General features: G+C 38.8%; 1 protein-coding gene across 1 annotated transcript in view; it reads left to right on the plus strand.

The window, feature by feature from the left end:
- sh3rf1 (SH3 domain containing ring finger 1) overlaps positions 1–18449 on the plus strand; it is a 73235-nt gene continuing 54786 nt past the window's right edge. Inside the window, exons 1-2 of the mRNA XM_067383737.1 lie at positions 1–288; positions 2991–3550. Coding sequence (XP_067239838.1) covers positions 3125–3550 — 426 coding nt within the window. The 5' untranslated portion in view covers positions 1–288; positions 2991–3124. The remainder of the gene's footprint in view (positions 289–2990; positions 3551–18449) is intronic.

An 18449-nucleotide genomic window follows, 5' to 3' on the forward strand; every position in this document is an offset into this window, starting at 1 on the left:
ATGGCGCTCGGACGCAGGAACTCGCTTCTCCTGTTTTTCTTTGCTTTCTTCTAAATTTAATCTACCTGAATCTCTCGGACTCGGATTTTTTGTTGTTTGAACAGAACGACCCAAGAACGATGACCAGTTCTTTGCTGTGATATACAGATCTGAATATGTAAACTTGTGTCCAACTGGGCGATCAAGATTTCAGGATCCCTTTTCCAGGTCGAATTCCCTACTTTGAGGAACTCGGGAAAGAAACTGTTCTGGAAGAAGAGGAGGAGTGAGAAGGGGCCCTTATTTAAGGTAGCGTTTTTGTGCTCTCACAGATCTCCCCGTAATAAGACATTAAATTAAATTTGAACATCGGATCAAAGTTTGTTAAGCTACATGGTTACTTCCAGCCAACGGGAACACACGGGTTACGGACAAACGTGTCGAAGAAAAGCGTCTGCAGTGCACTGTTTACTGTGACACATCACGCACAACACTCTACGTTTTTGTTTTTTTCATTCTGTCGTGGTTAGTTTTCAAATCACGATTGGTGATGGTTAGTTAGTTTCAGGAGTAATTCAAACAGACTCAGACAGCAGTGTAAGGCCGATATTTGAACCGCTACTCGGATACAATGTGGCTAATGTTTTGTAGTTAATAAATACAAGATTTCTGATTCAAGACGTCAAAGACAAAGAGAGCGAGGTTGAATGTTTACAGTGAATGCCTAAAGAGACAGTTAATCCAAAATGGAAAATTAATTTACCCACTCTCATGCTATTAAACCTGTATGACTTTCACAAAAGATGTTAGTGACTGACTGACACCCTCAGTCACCATTCACTATTACTGCATCTTTTTCCCATACAATGTAAGTGAAAAGGGAGGCTTTCAATTTATTTATTTACCTAGCATCTCCTTTTGTATTTTGGGGGAAGTTTCCCTTTAGCTTTGCCTCGCTTTGTAACATTATTCGTTGCGTTTATTCTGTATACGACACTTTGGTTTGGTTCAGATTTTGTTCTTGAGCTAGAAGAATAAAGATGTTTAACTTTTCACTTAGTCTCTATTCGGTGTTCTGCTTGCCTTTGATGAATATCGTCTTGTAATTGGGATTGTGGTAAAATATGAATCTGGTTAACCGGTAGGAGGATAGTGGATGAGGCTCGATGAGAGACGGGACGGTGGCGGGCATATTTGCAGTTTAGACACGAAGGCTCATTTCGCCAACCGACCAGACGTGACGGTAAACTACTATTTAGTTGTTTCAGCATAATTCCTGTTGCCAAGTTCATTTGGGGTCTGTGGTATGCAGGACTGAGACCCGAGAACCAGAACCCGACGTTCCATAAAAAAAGAAAGAAAGAAAGAAAATGACTGGAACCGAATGATTTTCAATTCATATCGTTTTATTAACGGTTATCGAACGTGCATTTTCTGTGGTTAGTATTTCTAATACGGTACTAAATAGTTGTGTTCCCAATGTACACTATGCACTATGTAGCCTACTCTTCAATCTATGTACACTTCATGCACTTAAATGTCAGAGCTTTCTTCATGTTTTTATAACCTTATAAAATTAAGATGGAATAGACCATAGTATAAGTGGATTGGGTAATTTGAGAATAGAATTTATAAGGTTATTAAAATATAAGGAAAGCTGTGACAGTTAAAGGGCAAGTTCACCCAAAAATGAAATTTCTGTCATTAATTACTAACCCTCATGTTGTTCCAAACCTGTAAGACCTTAATTCATCTTTGGAACACAAATGAAGATATTTTTATTTTTATTTTTTTTTATTATCCCCCATAGCAAGCAGCGTAAGTATCACATTAAAGGTCCAGAAAGGTATTGAAGACATCGTTAAAATAGTGAACGTGACTACAGTGGTTCAACCTTTATGTTATGAAGCGACGAGAATACTTTTTTTGACAAAAACGAACTTTTAAGAACTTTATTCAACAATTTCTTATTTCCCCTGTCATTCTCCTACGATGTTTACGTTCAGCAATTGGCCGACGCTGTTCACGTGAGCAGCACAGCGCATGCGTGTGATGCTGACGCAGGAGCCGGCCAATAATGAGTTGCCGTTCTGACGTAGAACCTGGAAGCACTGAAAATAAACACTGTAGGAGATTGGCACAGAAGAGAAGATACTGTTGAATAAAGTTATTTTTGTTTTGTTTGTGTGCACAAAAAGTATTCTCTTCACTTCATAATATTAAGGTTGAACCACTGCAGTCACATCGACTATTTTACAATGTCTTTAGTCCCTTTCTGCACCTTGAAAGTGGTGGTTAAATTGCTGTCTATGGAGGATACCTCTCGGATCTTAATTTGTGTTCCGAAGATGAACGAAGGTCTTATGAGTTTGGAACGACAAGAGGGTGAGTAAATGACAGGGTGAACTAACCCTTTAACTATTGTAGTTACTGACTGATTAATATGACGTAGTTAAAGATACACATTTTGAGTTTTGTGCTAATCAGGGGTATTTATTTATATATGTAACCTGTTTTTGTTGTTGTTATTGTTTTTTATTATTTAGTTATTGTATTGCACATATGCCACTTGTAAAATGTTTACTTTGCAAGAGTTGTTTTAGATGTATTCATTTGTAATTATATATGTAATTCTCTTAAATGCAGTTTTCCAAAATATTTCTTCTTCTTCAGAATAAAAAGAACCATCAGGGAACAAAATTGTTAAGAGGAACCAGAATCTGAACTGAAATCATTAAATTCTTTATGATTCCCATCCCGACATGTTTGGAGCTTATTTTATGCTCCAGTTCATGGTGTTCTTTTGTAGTTTGTCAAGTTTCCTGTGCATTTAAAAAACAATTTAGAAGTTTTTGAACATACTGGACTTATGACACTCTCCTTAAGCATATTTATTACATCACTTCCTCATGCACCTGCTATTGAAACCACCACATTCTGTATATCACATATATGTAATGCTCTTTAAGACAGAAGTGTTATATGATATCTTCTTCTTTGATTCTCTGCAGTGAATGCTCGAGATATGATCATGACTGCGGCATGGGAGTGACGTGACAGCAGGGTTGGACTTTCCCTCCAAACAACCTTATATCCACACTCCCACACCATGCGCTTCTCTCTTCGGATAGACAAAACTGTCTGAATGAACGACTACACTGAGAAAGATTGTGCGAGTGTGAAAATGGATGAGTCTGCTCTCCTGGACCTGTTGGAGTGTCCGGTGTGCCTGGAGCGGCTGGACGCCACGGCAAAGGTGTTGCCGTGCCAGCACACGTTTTGTCGCCGCTGCCTGCTTGGAATTGTGGGGTCACGCGGAGAACTGCGCTGCCCGGAGTGCCGCACGCTTGTGGAGAGTGGCGTGGACGAGTTGCCTAGCAACATCCTCCTAGTACGGCTACTTGATGGCATCAAGCAGAGGCCAAGGAGGACGGGAAGCATGCATGGCACATGCACTAATGGATCGGCAGCGGCGGTGGTCAGAGCACAGGGTGCCGGAGGAGGCCAGAGGGATCCAGGTCCCACAGGGGCACAGTCTCAGAGGGTCCAGGCCAAGAGCACTCCAGTTAGGGTGAGTTTAGATGGTTTTGTTGGGCTCACACAATCCCATACATCATCAGACAGATCTGATCCGATACAGCTTCTTTTTACATGCAGAAAAACTTGAATGGATTTCGGTTAGCTTGATGGTTATATTGGTAGAGAACTGTTTATCTGACCCCATCTCGTCTGGTCATGGGTGGTACCACACTATTGGTGTAAATCAGACCTTGGAGACTTCCTGCAAAGTCTCAGCATGATATGAAAGGAAGAAGAATCCCTAAAATAATTAGGTGTTAAGGGAATTTGAAATCTTTCTCTCTTGTTCTCTTTTGTCATCTATATCATTATTTTGGTTAATGAACTCTAAATAAAGAGTTTTAGGATGTCTAATTTACATTCAGGAAAATAAATACTGGGTCAACTGTTTCTAGGAGTTTAGAAGAAGCCACTTTCTCTGATATTTTGTTTATGTGCACTTTAAAAGTCAGACTAACACCGTTTCTATAACAGACATGGGCGGTGTGATGCAACATGACAAATGACAATAGAACCCATTATAATCAGTGATGTTGTCTACGCTGGATGCGGCACGAGGCGACGCAACAAATCCCTGACCGTAAACTGATGCCTCGTTCTATTTATGAGATACTCCAAGCACTCGCCATACTACTCATAGGAAGGACAAATGGATTTGCAGCGGGCACTTTGTCGCCTCCAGTGAAGAGAGCTTCTAGCTGTTGTTGCGTGGCGCATCAACGGTTGCATCCAGTGTAGACACAGTGTAAGGCAGTCATTCATCTTTTTTCACACATTGGCAGCAAAGTCATTGCACCTTTCAAGGCCCAGAAAGGTAGTAAAGACTTCGCTAAAATAGTTCATGTGACTGCAGTGGTTCAACCTTGATGTTATGAAGCAACAAGAATACTATTTGTGCATAAAAAAACAAAACAAAAACAACTTTATTCAACAATTTTTTCTCTTCCATGTCAGTCTCCTACGCCGTTGACATTATAAACACAGTGCAGAGCTTCCAGGTTCTGCGTCAGAATGCCGGCTCAGTATTGGCCGACGCTGTTCATGTGAGCAGCACGATACTGCCAATACTGAGTTGTCATTCTGACGTAGATCCTGGATGCACTGCAATGTAAATGGGATAGGAGAATGAAGAAATTGTTGAATAAAGTCGTTATTTTTGTTTGTTTTTTTTGCACACAAAAGTATTCTCGTCACTTTATAGCATTAAGGTTGAACCACTGTAGTCACGTTGACTTTAGTGATGTCTTTACTACCTTTCTGGACCTTGAATGTGATAATTTCATTGCTTCTTATGGGGAAAAAAAAAAAAAAAACCTTGGATTTCATCAAAAACATCTTAATTTGTGTTGAGATGAACGAAGGTCTTACAGGTTTGGAACGACATGAGGGTGAGTACTTACTGACAGAATTTTCATTTTTGGGTGAACTTACCCTTTCATTTCTTAATTTTCAAAAGTAAAATCATCAAGCTTTTATTCTAAAAAACACAGAGAGCCCTTAAAACCTTCCTTTTTTGACAATAGCCAGTTAATAAGCGTTTTTCGTTACAAGTTTGGTAAAATAGTTTGTCCATTTTGTATTCCCAAATGCACAATATCAGACCCAAATGAGATGAGATGCTCATGTGAAATTGAACACCGTACCAGCGCTTCACTCTGAAATATGCAACGCCACATAGATATTTATTTGATAATCGCACTAAGCCATATCACGATTAAATTTTTTTAATTTCGCTTAATTGTGCAGCCCTAACAGACTAGAGAGAATTAGAGAGAATCTTGTTAGCTCAGGGCATTATGCCTCTTCTAAAGCAACTCAAGCAGCTGAGGTAAGCCTTCTTCCCTGCTGAGAGAAAGCCGCATTAACAGCCTCTTATCCAGCACTTTTTTGTTGTTGGGTGTGTTTGTGTATTTGGATGTTTTTTTTTTTTTTCCTGTGTGAGAGAGAGAAAAAAAGCAAAAACGTTGCAAGTGGACACCATTGTGTTTGTGGCTGTTTGTGTCTGAGTGAGAGCGCCCACGTTTCTGCCAGTATAACTTTCAAACAAAGTGTCCCGGTGGATCAAGATAGTTGTCATAGCAGCAGTTTTGTGATTGTGTGTTTTGTTGTGTTCCACCTTTTGGTTTTGCACGGTAACAAAACACAGGTGTCCCTACAATCAAGCCCTCTGTCATCTCTCCCACACAGACTTATGGGACAGAAAGAGGCCTCCACCCAAAGCATGATGGGAGGCGGCGTTCTAAGTCAGACATCTCCGGTCTATAATCTTTTAATATCCTTCTTTTGTTGTTCATAAACATCAGTGCTGTGAAATGACAGCTGGACTGGCCTAATAAGCTATTCATCTCTCTCCTATTCAACTAACTTAAGTTTAAAAGATAATCTTATTTTCCCATCTTCAAAAGAAGCTCCTCAGGGCTTTCTACTCTAAGATGACTCACTAAGTTTGACTCTTTTTGTCTTCCCCACAATCTATCGTAATGCCGTTTTTCATGAGATGTTTTTTTTTTTTTTTTTTTTTTTTTATTGTATTCATTATGTATTTAAATAATATCAAGTGTTAGTAAAGTAATTATAGTATTCCAAAACATTTCTATTTAAAATAAATTGTTTTGAACTTTCTATTTATCAAAGTATCCTGAAAAAAAATATGGTTTCCATGTTCGAGTCTCAGCTTGAAAGTTCAGGCTTATTTGTTAATGAATGACCTCATCAGCCTAGTCGACTTTCATCGCATAAATGTTGACATTAAAAATGATGAAGTCCTTCAACTTTTGTTTGTGTTCTGACCTCTGAACTTTCAATGTTATGCTTATCCCTCAGTCTAAATATGTTTGCACTGATAATTCTCTTTTAAGTATTTTGGTTTGCTGTATATTAATTTATTCACTTGTTTATAAATATTTTCATTAATGTTTTTTAAAGAAAAGGCTGTTATTCATATAGGTTGTTTGTGTTCTGATCTCAGAAAAGTTCACACCAGAGATCCACTAAGGTAAACGCTGCACAATGGTATCTTTACAATGTCGGACACACAATGGTAATTGTAATTAGCCATCATACACCTGCTAGATTGCTAAATCTACCTGATTTTTCATATCAACAGAAAAATATACCAGGATAACCTGGCTGCTCGAGACTCCCTTGCTTCAGAGCAGTCAGTTAAAGGGTTAGTTCACCCAAAAATGAAGAAAATGTCATTTATTACTCACCCTCATGCTGTTCCACACCCGTAAGTTCTTCGTTAATCTTTGGAACACAAATTAAGATATTTTTGTTGAAATCCGATGGCTCAGTGAGGCCTCCATAGCCAGCAATGACATTTCCTCTCTCAAGATCCATTAATGTACTAAAAACATATTTAAATCAGTTCATGTGAGTACAGTGGTTCAATATTAATATTATAAAGCGACGAGAATATTTTTGGTGCGCCAAAAAAAAACTAAATAACGACTTATATAGTGATGGCCGATTTCAAAACACTGCTTCAGGAAGCTTTGGAGCGTTATGATTCTTCTGTGTCGAATCTTGATTCGGATCGCGTGTCAAACCGCCAAACTGCTGAAATCACGTGAGTTTGGCGCTCTGAACCACTGATTCAACACGCTGATTCATAATGCTCTGAAGCTTCCTGAAGCATTAAATTCCTGAAGCATGTTGTTTTTTTTTTTTTTTTGTTTTTTGCGCACCAAAAATATTCCCGTCGCTTTATAATATTAATATTGAACCACTGTACTCACATGAACTGATTTAAATATGTTTTTAGTACATTTATGGATCTTGAGAGAGGAAAGTCATTGCTGGCTATGGAGGCCTCACAGAGCCATCGGATTTCAACAAAAATATCTTAATTTGCATTCCGAAGATTAACTGAAGGTCTTACGGGTGTGGGACGGCATGAGGGCGAGTAATAAATGACAGAATTTTCATTTTTGGGTGAACTAACTCTTTAATGATATACTAAAGCCCACCGGCACATTGACATGATTGGTTACAAGGTAGTTTGCGATGTTACAAACATCAGTGATTTCAAACCGCGTTTTTGAGACTGTCTTTAGATCACGGCAGTTTTAAAGAGAAAATACTCAACAATGGTGCTGACTTAAGAATTTGCACATGGTTTATCTTAAAGCATATTAAAAACACCACATAGACATATAAACAACATTAATAACTTGATTTTGTAGATTCAGTTATTGGATGATAAAATCACTTCTCATATTTTCAGTCTGTTTTCTATTTCTGTGAGCTCTAGACAAGAATACAAAACCCACTATTTTTAAATGTGCCTTTGTTTGTTAATTACACTTGTTCTTCCTTTAGTTGGCATCACTACAATAACACCTCCCTATTCTAAAGTACCCTTAGAGCAAGACTACATCTCTGAAAATAATCAAATCTGATGAATTCTACCCACACACACTCTTTTCTAATTAGCTTGTCAGTGTACATATCATGCTTTAAGAACACAGTCATTAGCATTAGGCTGTTTGCCAGAGCCGGCTGAATACAGTAAAGTGAGGTAATGTAAGGCTGATCGGCAGTGCGAGCTCTAAAACCCGTTGAAAAAAAAAAATTATGCATGAGCAAACTTGGCAGTGATTGCTTCTTATTTTGCCTCTCTTTGTGCCCACTGTGTTTTCACACACCAGCCTATTTAAGGGTGTATCTGAGGTGCTGTAAACAGCCTTACTGCCAGTGGAATGGGCTTTTTGCAGTGGTTGTAGCTTCAAACATGTCCTGTGATTTAGAGGGGGTGTACGACCAGGAATGCATCTGAGACTATATGATAACAGAGCATTGTGTGAGTGGCAGGTCTGTTATTTAGGTCTTCAGAGGGGTTTTGTTAAATCTGACACATGATACGCTCTGCTTTGGGGATGCACAAAACAAGCACTCACGCATGGAAGCAAACAAGCGTTAAGGAGGAGAATTCCTCCCTGATACAGGGATACACGCATGCAGACATCCACACCCCTGAGATCTTGGTTGTCAGATGTTGCATTATGTGGCTGTTTCAGCACCTGCGTACTACTAAGTACAGGAAGTAGGTGGCATATTTTACCCGCACTCTTAAAAAAAAAAAAAGAAAAGAAAAAAGTGTTTGCTGGCTCAAAAAAAAAAAATTATACATTTAAGTTAATAACTCTTAAAAACTTAATAAATTTAAGTCGCTCCAGCTACCAAGTGTGGATCCGTGCACACTATAAAGGCTAATATTGCCCACAACCCATTGCACGTTGTACGAGGATTCAGTTCAGAACTACAAACACGAGTAAAAAGTGTTAAAAACTACAAAACATGGCAAATATGCACAATCGACGCTGAGAGGTTGTTTGAGTGACTAATAATCAGTTCAAACTGATAGAAAATATTTATTTAATGTTATATGTGTTATTTTTCATCTGCAAATACCAATGTGGACTTTTATAAAGATCTGATTGGCCATTAACTTTTAAATGCATCATTATGCATTAATATGAGGAGAGTTCTCCACATGAAAGACTCGCGACTGCAGATCAACGTGCTGCATTTCTCAATGACACGGTAGGAAATTAGCTAAATGAAATGTTGAGGATGTAAGATGATTGACAGGGCAGTTTACGGTGACTTGATGCAACAGAGAGCAAAGACGCAATTGTATGACATGATAGTATGTCATTGTGTATTGCAATTTTAACTTGCAACCATGCATTTGTTAAAGTTGTGGTAACAGGTCGTCTTCATTACTTTTTAGAGTGCGAGTTTGCAGTGTTTACTGAACATGATTGTCTGGTGTAGTCCGATTCATGAACAAATGACTTTCTCCTGTTCTTTTAGTGAATCAGAAACTTGCAAAGTGAACAATGTAGTCTGGTTCACAAACAAATTACTCTTATGAATCAGAAACATACTGTGCGACAAGTGTGGTCAGATTCATGTATTGGAGACATACAGTTTATTATACCAGTTTATTATAATTCACAAACAAATGACTCTTTTGAGCCATGTCTTTGTCATGAATCACATACATACAACCTGACCAATTTATTCTGATTCACAAATAATAGTTCAAAATAAATAGTTGCTGACTATAAAGAATAGTTTAAAAACACTGGATCGAATCGATACAAAAGACTTCCCTGTATAATATATAGAATTAGCAGAGAAAATCATAAGAAAAATCACATAATCAATTGAAATCACATAATCAAAATAAATCATTAGAGCTTGTGAATCAGAATTGAAACAGGAAGTCATCCGATACCTATTTGATCAGTAAAAACTCATGAAGTAACCAAATACCCCAAAGCGAATGCTTTTGCATGAGATATACTCATTGGATGGTTCGTGGGCCTGCTGCCTGGAGCTGAAACCATGCCATCCCTGGACCTCATCCAGTGGGTTCAAGTGTTTCTGAGGGGGAAAGAGGTGGGGCGCGGGGACTTGCAGGTGGACTCCATGAGCCGCTGAAAAGCTGAAAGATCAAAGAACGCACTGATACCCATGAGTCCCAGTGGGCAAAGGGTGCCGCTCCCCTCTCACCTCTCTCTCTTTCTGACTCCGTCCGATTTCTATCAGAGCTGAAGAATAGCAGGAGGTGCGGTCGAGCAGACAGATGCATAACAGCTTATTGTTAGCGGCCACCTCTGATCTGACAGACTCAGGGCAGTGAAGAGGTGAACACCATACACTGTGTGTCTGCGTGAGGCATACAAACCCCTACAGCTGTCTTTTAGATTTAAATAAGAGACTGAATGGGTGGGAAAGAGAATGAAGGACACTAGAGTTGGACTAAGGATCAGTAGATTTTTAATGTTTTTGAAAGAAGTCTATTATGCTCAGCAAGGCTGCATTTATTTGATCAAAATACAGTACAAACAGTAATATTGTGAAATACTATTACCATTTAAAAGAACTGTTTTCTATTTGAATATATTTTAAAATGTAATTTATTCCTGTGATGGCAAAGCTGAATTTTCAGCAGCCATTATGCCAATCTTCAGTCACATGATACTTCAGAAATCATTCTATTATGCTGATCTGGTGCTCGAGAAACCAGTGTTGAAAACAATTGTGCTGCATCGTATTTTTGATCATCTATGATCATTTTTTAATATATTTTTTTCTGTATTCTTTCATGAACATAAAGTTAATCAAAAGAACATAATTTATTTGAAATAGAAATGTTTTGTAATATAAATTTTAATGCATACTTGCTGACCTCAAACTTTTAAATGGTAGTGTAAATAAACTGTTTGAAATCTGAATATGTAACAATTGGATTTATATATTGAAACTCGAGCACTATCGGCAGATTTTCATAGATGTCAGTGCCTTCACCTCACAGCGATAAGCTCTCTGCTTTTCTTGCTTCACATTTGCATAAAGTCGAACATTTCTCAACTTCTTGACACTCTCAACACGCTCCATTCTGTTGTCAATCCCACAATCCCCTGCACATGCCTGTCTCTCAGCTCCCATAGATAATAAATTGAGAAGACCTGCTCATCTCAGCTCACTCCACGCCAATGGACACATACGGTGAAGGGCTGAATGTCAGCTGTTTATGGTGATTCTCCCTACCGCAGAGCTCAAAAAGTCACTTTACTGAAACAACTCAGAGGGACGCCTGCTGACTAATCACAAGCAGTTTTATTGTGCGTGTGATGCATATGTATTTGTGTGTTTGTGAATGACTTGCCTGGATGCCGCCTGGGGTTCACCTTTTTGTGAACAGACATTGAGAAGAGGCTTGTGTTCAGTTTGTGTAGGAGGCAGAATGTTCATTGAACTGGTTATTAGTTTGAATGAATGGGATCTGTCTCGCAGTGTTTCCTGATCTGCTCTGCTGCTGCTGAATCTAAAGCACCGTAGCAAAAGAAATTGCATTTTATTCTGAATTGTGAGTTTACAGCCTTTATTAAATTTAAAATAGTATTTAAAATGCAAACACGAAGCACAACTAGTGTAGTCAGATTCACAAATGAATGACTTTATTATTTTAATGAATTCTGACTCTCAAATTTACCATTTGAATCAATCGGATGAATCATTCAATGTCACTGAATCAGTCAGAATGGTTAATCTGTTAATATCTGATTCTATTATTGATCATGTCATGTCTTGAAATGAAACGAGACCTGTTTTGTATAGTTAAGGTTTGTAAATCTGTGTGGTTTGAAAGATGTTTTCTGATAGTAAATTCTATTTTAATTTGATAAACAACAGAAATCAATATTATTTATTGCTGAAAATGTTTAAAAATATCACGATACAATAAAACAATATTGTGAAATATTGTTCAAATTTAAAATAACTGTTTTCTATTTGAATATATTTTAAAATTATTAGAAATTTAGTAATTTATTCCTGTGATGCAAAGCTGTATTTTCAGCATCATTATTCCAGTCTTCAGTGTCACATGATCCTTCAGAAATCATTCTAATATGATGATTTGCTCAAGAAACATTTCATATTATTATCAATGTTGAAAACAGTTGGGCTGCTTAATATTTTGGTGGAAACAGTGATACATTTTTCAGGATTCTTTGAATAGAAAGTGCAGAATTGATTTGTAATAGAAATCTTTTATAACATTATAAATGTCTTTACTATCACTTTTGATCAATTTAATACATTCATGCTGAATCAAAGTATTAATTTCTCCCCCCCCCAAAAAAAAAACTATTACTGGCCTTCAACTTTTGAACAGAAATGTGCATTCAGCAAAAAACACTGGTGTCTTGATCTTCTGTGAGACTCAGGAAACTGTGCACCAACATAATGATGGTTTAACCTCATCACTTTCTCCTCCTGTTCTGAGACGATGTGACTCTGCTTTCTGTGGCCAGTAGGTCAGCTGGGTTGTCAGAGATGAAACAAAGAGGAGCAGCTCATAGGTCATAGGTCAGATGTGAGAGGTCATGTGACTAGGGTCAGCATTGAAGCAGGAGACAGAGAGCGGTAATGCAATTCAGAGCTACACTTTGATCTTCCTCACACACATATTCAGAAATGTATTAATATTTAATCAGATTCTAAAGCGGCTTTGGATGGAGGAATGATGTAATGAATCTCCATATCTGGCAGTGAGAGAGCGTTAGCAGCTGTGTTGTTAGCCCGGAGCGCACATTTTAAATCTAATATCTTGTTACGAGTGGCAGAATGGTGAAGGCCTTACGTTTAATTGATGAGTGAGTGCTTGGTTTAATGGCCTTGTGGGTCGAGGCTTAGTTTCTTCTTCAGATGGCATGCTCATATAGAATTTCACAGTTATCAGTTATTTCCCTCAACATTGTGATCTAGATTATTAATAGATTTTACATTGCAAAACTTAAAGGTGCTAAAAGAGGATCTTTTCGTCGACTGAGAAACCAAAGACTGTTAGTTTTTCGAGGGAACGCCTCGAGTATTGGAACACCAGTGTTTACCACCGGCATTCGTTGTGTCGTGTTAGTGGATTCATTATGTCGGACTCACTGCAGGTAACTCATAATCTGCAGTTGTTACTCCTGACAAAAACATTGCATGCGGCGCCTGTGGAGTGTGAAAAGTTACTGGAGCGCGCAGCCGCGCATGTCTCGCACAAGGAACGTCATGGCAGTGATTGACAAGCCAGAGGGCCAATCGTTTACGTGATGATCGCGTAAACGATTGGCTGTTTTTAAGGACCTACCTCGTGCACAGATGATGTATATTAATATTATTCCTTTCAGTGCACCTAATAAATAGTCTTTTATCAGTTAGTAAAGACAGTTTCAAGTAATATTGCAAAAATGTATAAAACAAAACATCCTCTTTAGCACCTTTATTTATGGTATTTTGATTATCCCATCCCATTATAATCATGGATACTGTCACTCTTATTTACCCTGCAAGTTGGCACAACCCTCACCCTTACCCTTACTCACCCTCACCCCCTTCTACACCTGTAAGACCTTCGTTCATCTTCGGAACACAAATTAAGATATTTTTGATGAAATCCGATGGCTCTGTGAGGCCTGCATCGCCAGCAAAGGTATTTGCTCTCTCAAGATCCATAATTTTAAAACACTGCTTCATAAAGCTTTGGAGCTTTTTATGAATCAAATCAGTGGTTCGGAGTGCCAAAGTCACGTGATTTCAGCAGTTTGGAGGTTTGACGTGCGATCCGAATTACTGATTCGACATAAAAGATACGTAACACTCCGAAGCTGTTTTAAAATCGGCCATCAGTAGATAATGTTAAAAAGTGGTTATTTTGTTTTTTTGGCGCACAAAAAACTCTCGTTGCTTTATAATATTAAAGGGATAGTTCACCCAAAAATGAAAATTTTATGTTTATCTGCTTACCCCCAGCGCATCCAAGATGTAGGTGACTTTGTTTCTTCAGTAGAACACAAAATATGATTTTTAACTCCAACCGTTGCCGTCTGTCAGTCAAATAATGCTAGTGGATGGGAACTTCAACTATAACAGTAAATAAAACTTGCATAGACAAGTCCAAATTAAACCCTGCGGCTCGTGACGACACGTTGATGTCCTAAGACACGAAACGATCTTTTTGTGCGATAAACCGAACAGTATTTATATAATTTTTTACCTCTAATACACCACTATGTCCAACTGCATTCATCACTCGATTCGCTTGGTCTGATCGCACTCTGACAGCGGCAGTGATGTCCCGCGCGTATACTTCCATGAGAGCAAGACTTCACTGCTGCTGTCAGAGCGTGATCAGACATTACTAACGAGTGCTGCACGCGGTTGGACATAGTGGTGTATTAGAGTTAAAAAATTATACTGTTCGGTTTATCGCACAAACCGATCGTTTCGTGTCTTAGGACATCAATGTGTCGTCACGAGCCATAGGGTTTAATTTTGGACTTGTCTATGCAAGTTTTCTTATAGTAGAAGTTCCCATCCACTAGCATTATTTGACTGACAGACGGCAACGGTTGGAGTTAAAAATCATCATTTGTGTTCTACTGAAGAAACAAAGTCACCTACATCTTGGATGCGCTGGGGGTAAGCAGATAAACATCAAATTTTCATTTTTGGGTGAACTATCCCTTTAAGATAGAACCACTGTTCTCACATGAACTGATTTAAATATGTTTTTAGTACTTTTATGGATCTTGAGAGAGGAAGTACCATTGCTGGCTATGCAGGCCTCACTGAGCCATCAGATTTCAACAAAAATATCTTAATTTGCATTCCGAAGATTAACTGAAGGTCTTACGGGTTTGGAACGACATGAGGGAGAGTAATAAATGACATTATTTTCATTTTTGGGTGAACTAACCCTTTAAGTTATCATGATTAGTCAATCACAGAAAACTAAAGTCATCAGGAAATCAAAATTCACTCTAAATTCAATTTTTATTCTTTTTTAATAATCCTCAAGTGCACATCACATAGGGTTGGGAATCAAAAATCGATTCCAATTCTGGAATTGAATACTTAGTGTTAGTTCACACAAAAAATAAATTTCTGTCATTTACTCACCTTCATGTTGTTCCAAACCCGGAAGACCTTCGTTCATCTTCGTAACAAATTAAAATATTTTTGATGAAATCGGACTGGTGTTTTTTTATCCCCCATAGAAAGCTAAATAATTACCATAGCCAATAATGACTCGAACACCAATTTCTGGGAGTCGGAGAGCATGTTTTTATTCATAGTTTTTAGTCATGTGACCACAGAGACCTGGAGGGCAAAACATGCATAGAACTAAATTACAGTCCTGTCAATTTTCCACTTGTGATCCATATACAGCACCTGCTGCAGTATTTCAACTACTAAAAACGAATGTTAAAAATAAAATTATGAGATGAAAACCTGTCTAGAAAACATGAAAACGTGATTAGAACAGTGTTAGATGTGTTAGTGTTACACGGAGTCGCACTCAGCCGCATTCATGAACACTCTTCACAAAGAGCATTTGAGCATCTGAAATTGAAAGCAGCTCTCTGTCAGTGAGTTTCATATTTTTAATATATAAGCAAACTGCATTACAAACGACAAAAATTATGCCTTCGTAGAACATTTGCAAGGAAAATATCAGCGGGCGAGACCGCACATTGCAAGCATTACATCAAGCAAAGGGTGTGATTCTCATAGCGCATATCCTGTGCAATGTAGCCTGTGAATGTCCTTGTAATTCACTTCAACCTTTCCGAACTTTATGAAAGATTATTTTATGGAAGGTTCGAGTAATGTGTGAGCAATTGGAAGCAAGCAGAATACGGGTGTTTCGTCATCATCTGCGGTTAAAAACTAAGCTCAGAATTGATTCTGAAATTCTCAGAATCGATCCAGAATCACTGGAGAGAGAATCGTGATGCATCTTCTTTTTTTCTCTCCCACCCCTAGTGAAAACTATGAATTACTCCACCGGTAAATAATAGTTCCTAGGCTGCTATAATAACCACTTCAGAAGAGTAACAATAATAGACAAAATTTGCCAAAGTTTGTGATTTTCATGGCATTGAATATTTAAAAGAGTGCTTTGATTGATTATTCAGTTATATGCATTGTAGTTGGTTATATGTTGATCAGTTGTGGGATGCTAAAAAGAAGAAAGAAAAAAAAAATAGCTGTCTAAAAACGTCTGTCTGTCTCTTGAGTGCTGGACTACAATTACTATGAACAAAGTTCATTTTCTCTCTCTTTGCTCCACATACCCTACAGATTACAAGAGAAATCCTTAACATTTCACCCGGTCGCACACCCACATGTTCAACTCCAAGCCCAAGTGTTTGTCCATTAGTAACAGTTTTGTGAGAGCGACCTCCTTGGCGGAAACCTCCTCAAACCCCAAAAGCCCTAAAATCTAAACTCTGCGGGCCGCCCTTTTGATGTGTGAAACTTTTCCTCTCTCCCTGCCTCCTCTCAGCAGTCTGTTTGCTTGTGTTTGCCTCTCTGTGTCTCTTTGGCGGTACTTGGTGTTTTACGCAAGGAACAAGGAATGCTGTTTATTGCGTCCTGGCACATTTACAAGTGACATTCCTCTGACCCGCCCCTTTGCTTCCTTGTGACCGAGCGGGCAGCGTTGACTCACACTGGCCCTTTTTGATGATGTCATGGTTGCCGCGGCATCCTCTGGCTGACCCGTGCCGGTGTCGCATAACCCCTTCATTAAGGCCCTGTAGGCAAGGCTGTACTTACCGATCTCAGTGCACACAGCTCCCCTCTCTCTCTTTTTCTCAGTCTTGTTTCCTCTTTTCCTTCCCGCTGTGCTCTCTGCAAGCGTATCAGCTCATTTCCCCCTCTCTCCCCTCCTTTTATTACCCATTACTCCCTTGCTTCCATTTTCTTGTTCTCTGCCTTTTCATCTTTTTTCGCCTTTTTTAATTCCCTCTCTCATTTCTCTCGTAGCCGATAGCAGGAAGTCATTCTCAACAGCGTAATGTTTCCCACAGGCCTCCAGATGGTTTGTGTTTGAGTGTGTATGTGTGTATTAACAATAAATGAGGCTGATGTGAGTTATATTTCACAGTTTGAAAAGTCTTGTGCGTTTCTGTTGTTTTTTTAATGTGTTTGAGTGCGTGTGTGTGTTAGCATGCTGCGGTGGAGACAGGTGTTTTGGATTTGTTGTGTTTTGGATGTGTTTGTGTATGCTGTGGTTCTGTTGGGCGTGACTGTCCATTTCTCTGCCCTGAGGTTACATAATTTCAGGGTAGGGATCAAAAGACCTAATCAGGTGTTAAATGCGTAACCATGGAGACTGACTTGCTGTTTAGTGGAGAACGCCGGTGGGCCCTTGGGGAAGGGTGTGTGTGAGTTTCTCTGTCTCTGTGTGTTTAAGTATCTTCTATGTCAGGTGTTACTCGTGTCATTTCATCTGAAACCAGACTAATTGCAGTTTCAGTTCCGACATGGTTTGCTTGAAAATAGTGTTTGTTTTTGATCTATTAAAGTGCGAGTGACTGATATTATTCTTGCGCTGACTTTTTGTTCTCTCATGGTCTTGTTCTCATTCTGATTATTCTGACTTAGACATTTAGATAACATCTGACTGACTTAAAGCTATAATTTTTTGTTTTTACCTCATGTTAAGGGGTAAAGTTTATTGAGAAAAATGAATTCAAATAGTGGTTCAGCTTTCATAATGGTTACACTCAGTAAAAATAGTGTAAAATGTGCGTAATTGACTTTGGCTATGTTCACACAGTCAGTGTTTAAGATTGACAACATTATTTTAAATCTCACTGTCTTGTACGGTAGCAGTTTGAGTTATATAATGACAGTTTAAATTAGGGCTGCACGATTAATCGCATGCTATTCTCACGCGCATTTCGTCAGTAAAGCCGGTTCCCTGATTACCGCTAAATCGCCATCACCTGCTTTCAAATGAAGCGGCATTTAATAGACAGAGCCGTAGATCACTGAAAAGCCACGCAATATCGCGTTCATATCGCAGATGAATCGCCTGCGATAATGAACGCGATATTGCGTGGCTTGTCTGTGAACTACGGCTCTGTCTATTAAAAGGCGCTCCGTTTAAAAACAGGTGATGGCGATTTAGCGGTAATCAGGGAACCGGCTTTACTGACGAAATGCGCGTGAGAATAGCATGCGATTAATCGTGCAGCCCTAGTGTAAATTAAGGAACAAGTCTAGTTAAGTGATTGTAACACAGTTCGTAAATACAGGAAGAAGGAACCGGCGAACGTTAAAACAATAATCTTTAATAAAATAAACAAAGAACAAAACGAAAGAAATGCCGGCAGACCCTCGTGGACGTCTGCCGGCCATGCGAACATATTAAAACATAAAATAAAGTCCAGTCCTCTCTCGTCCTTCACTGTCGTCGGTCCTCCTTTTATGCTCCCGGAGCTCCTCCGTGAGAGACTCAAGGCCAGTGCGCCTCGCAGGTGATGCTTGTTATCACTTGCGTCACCGGCCTCGCGCCGTTCCCTCACGGC

The sequence above is a fragment of the Chanodichthys erythropterus genome, chromosome 4 (assembly GCF_024489055.1).
Source record: "Chanodichthys erythropterus isolate Z2021 chromosome 4, ASM2448905v1, whole genome shotgun sequence".
Lineage (NCBI taxonomy): Eukaryota > Metazoa > Chordata > Actinopteri > Cypriniformes > Xenocyprididae > Chanodichthys > Chanodichthys erythropterus.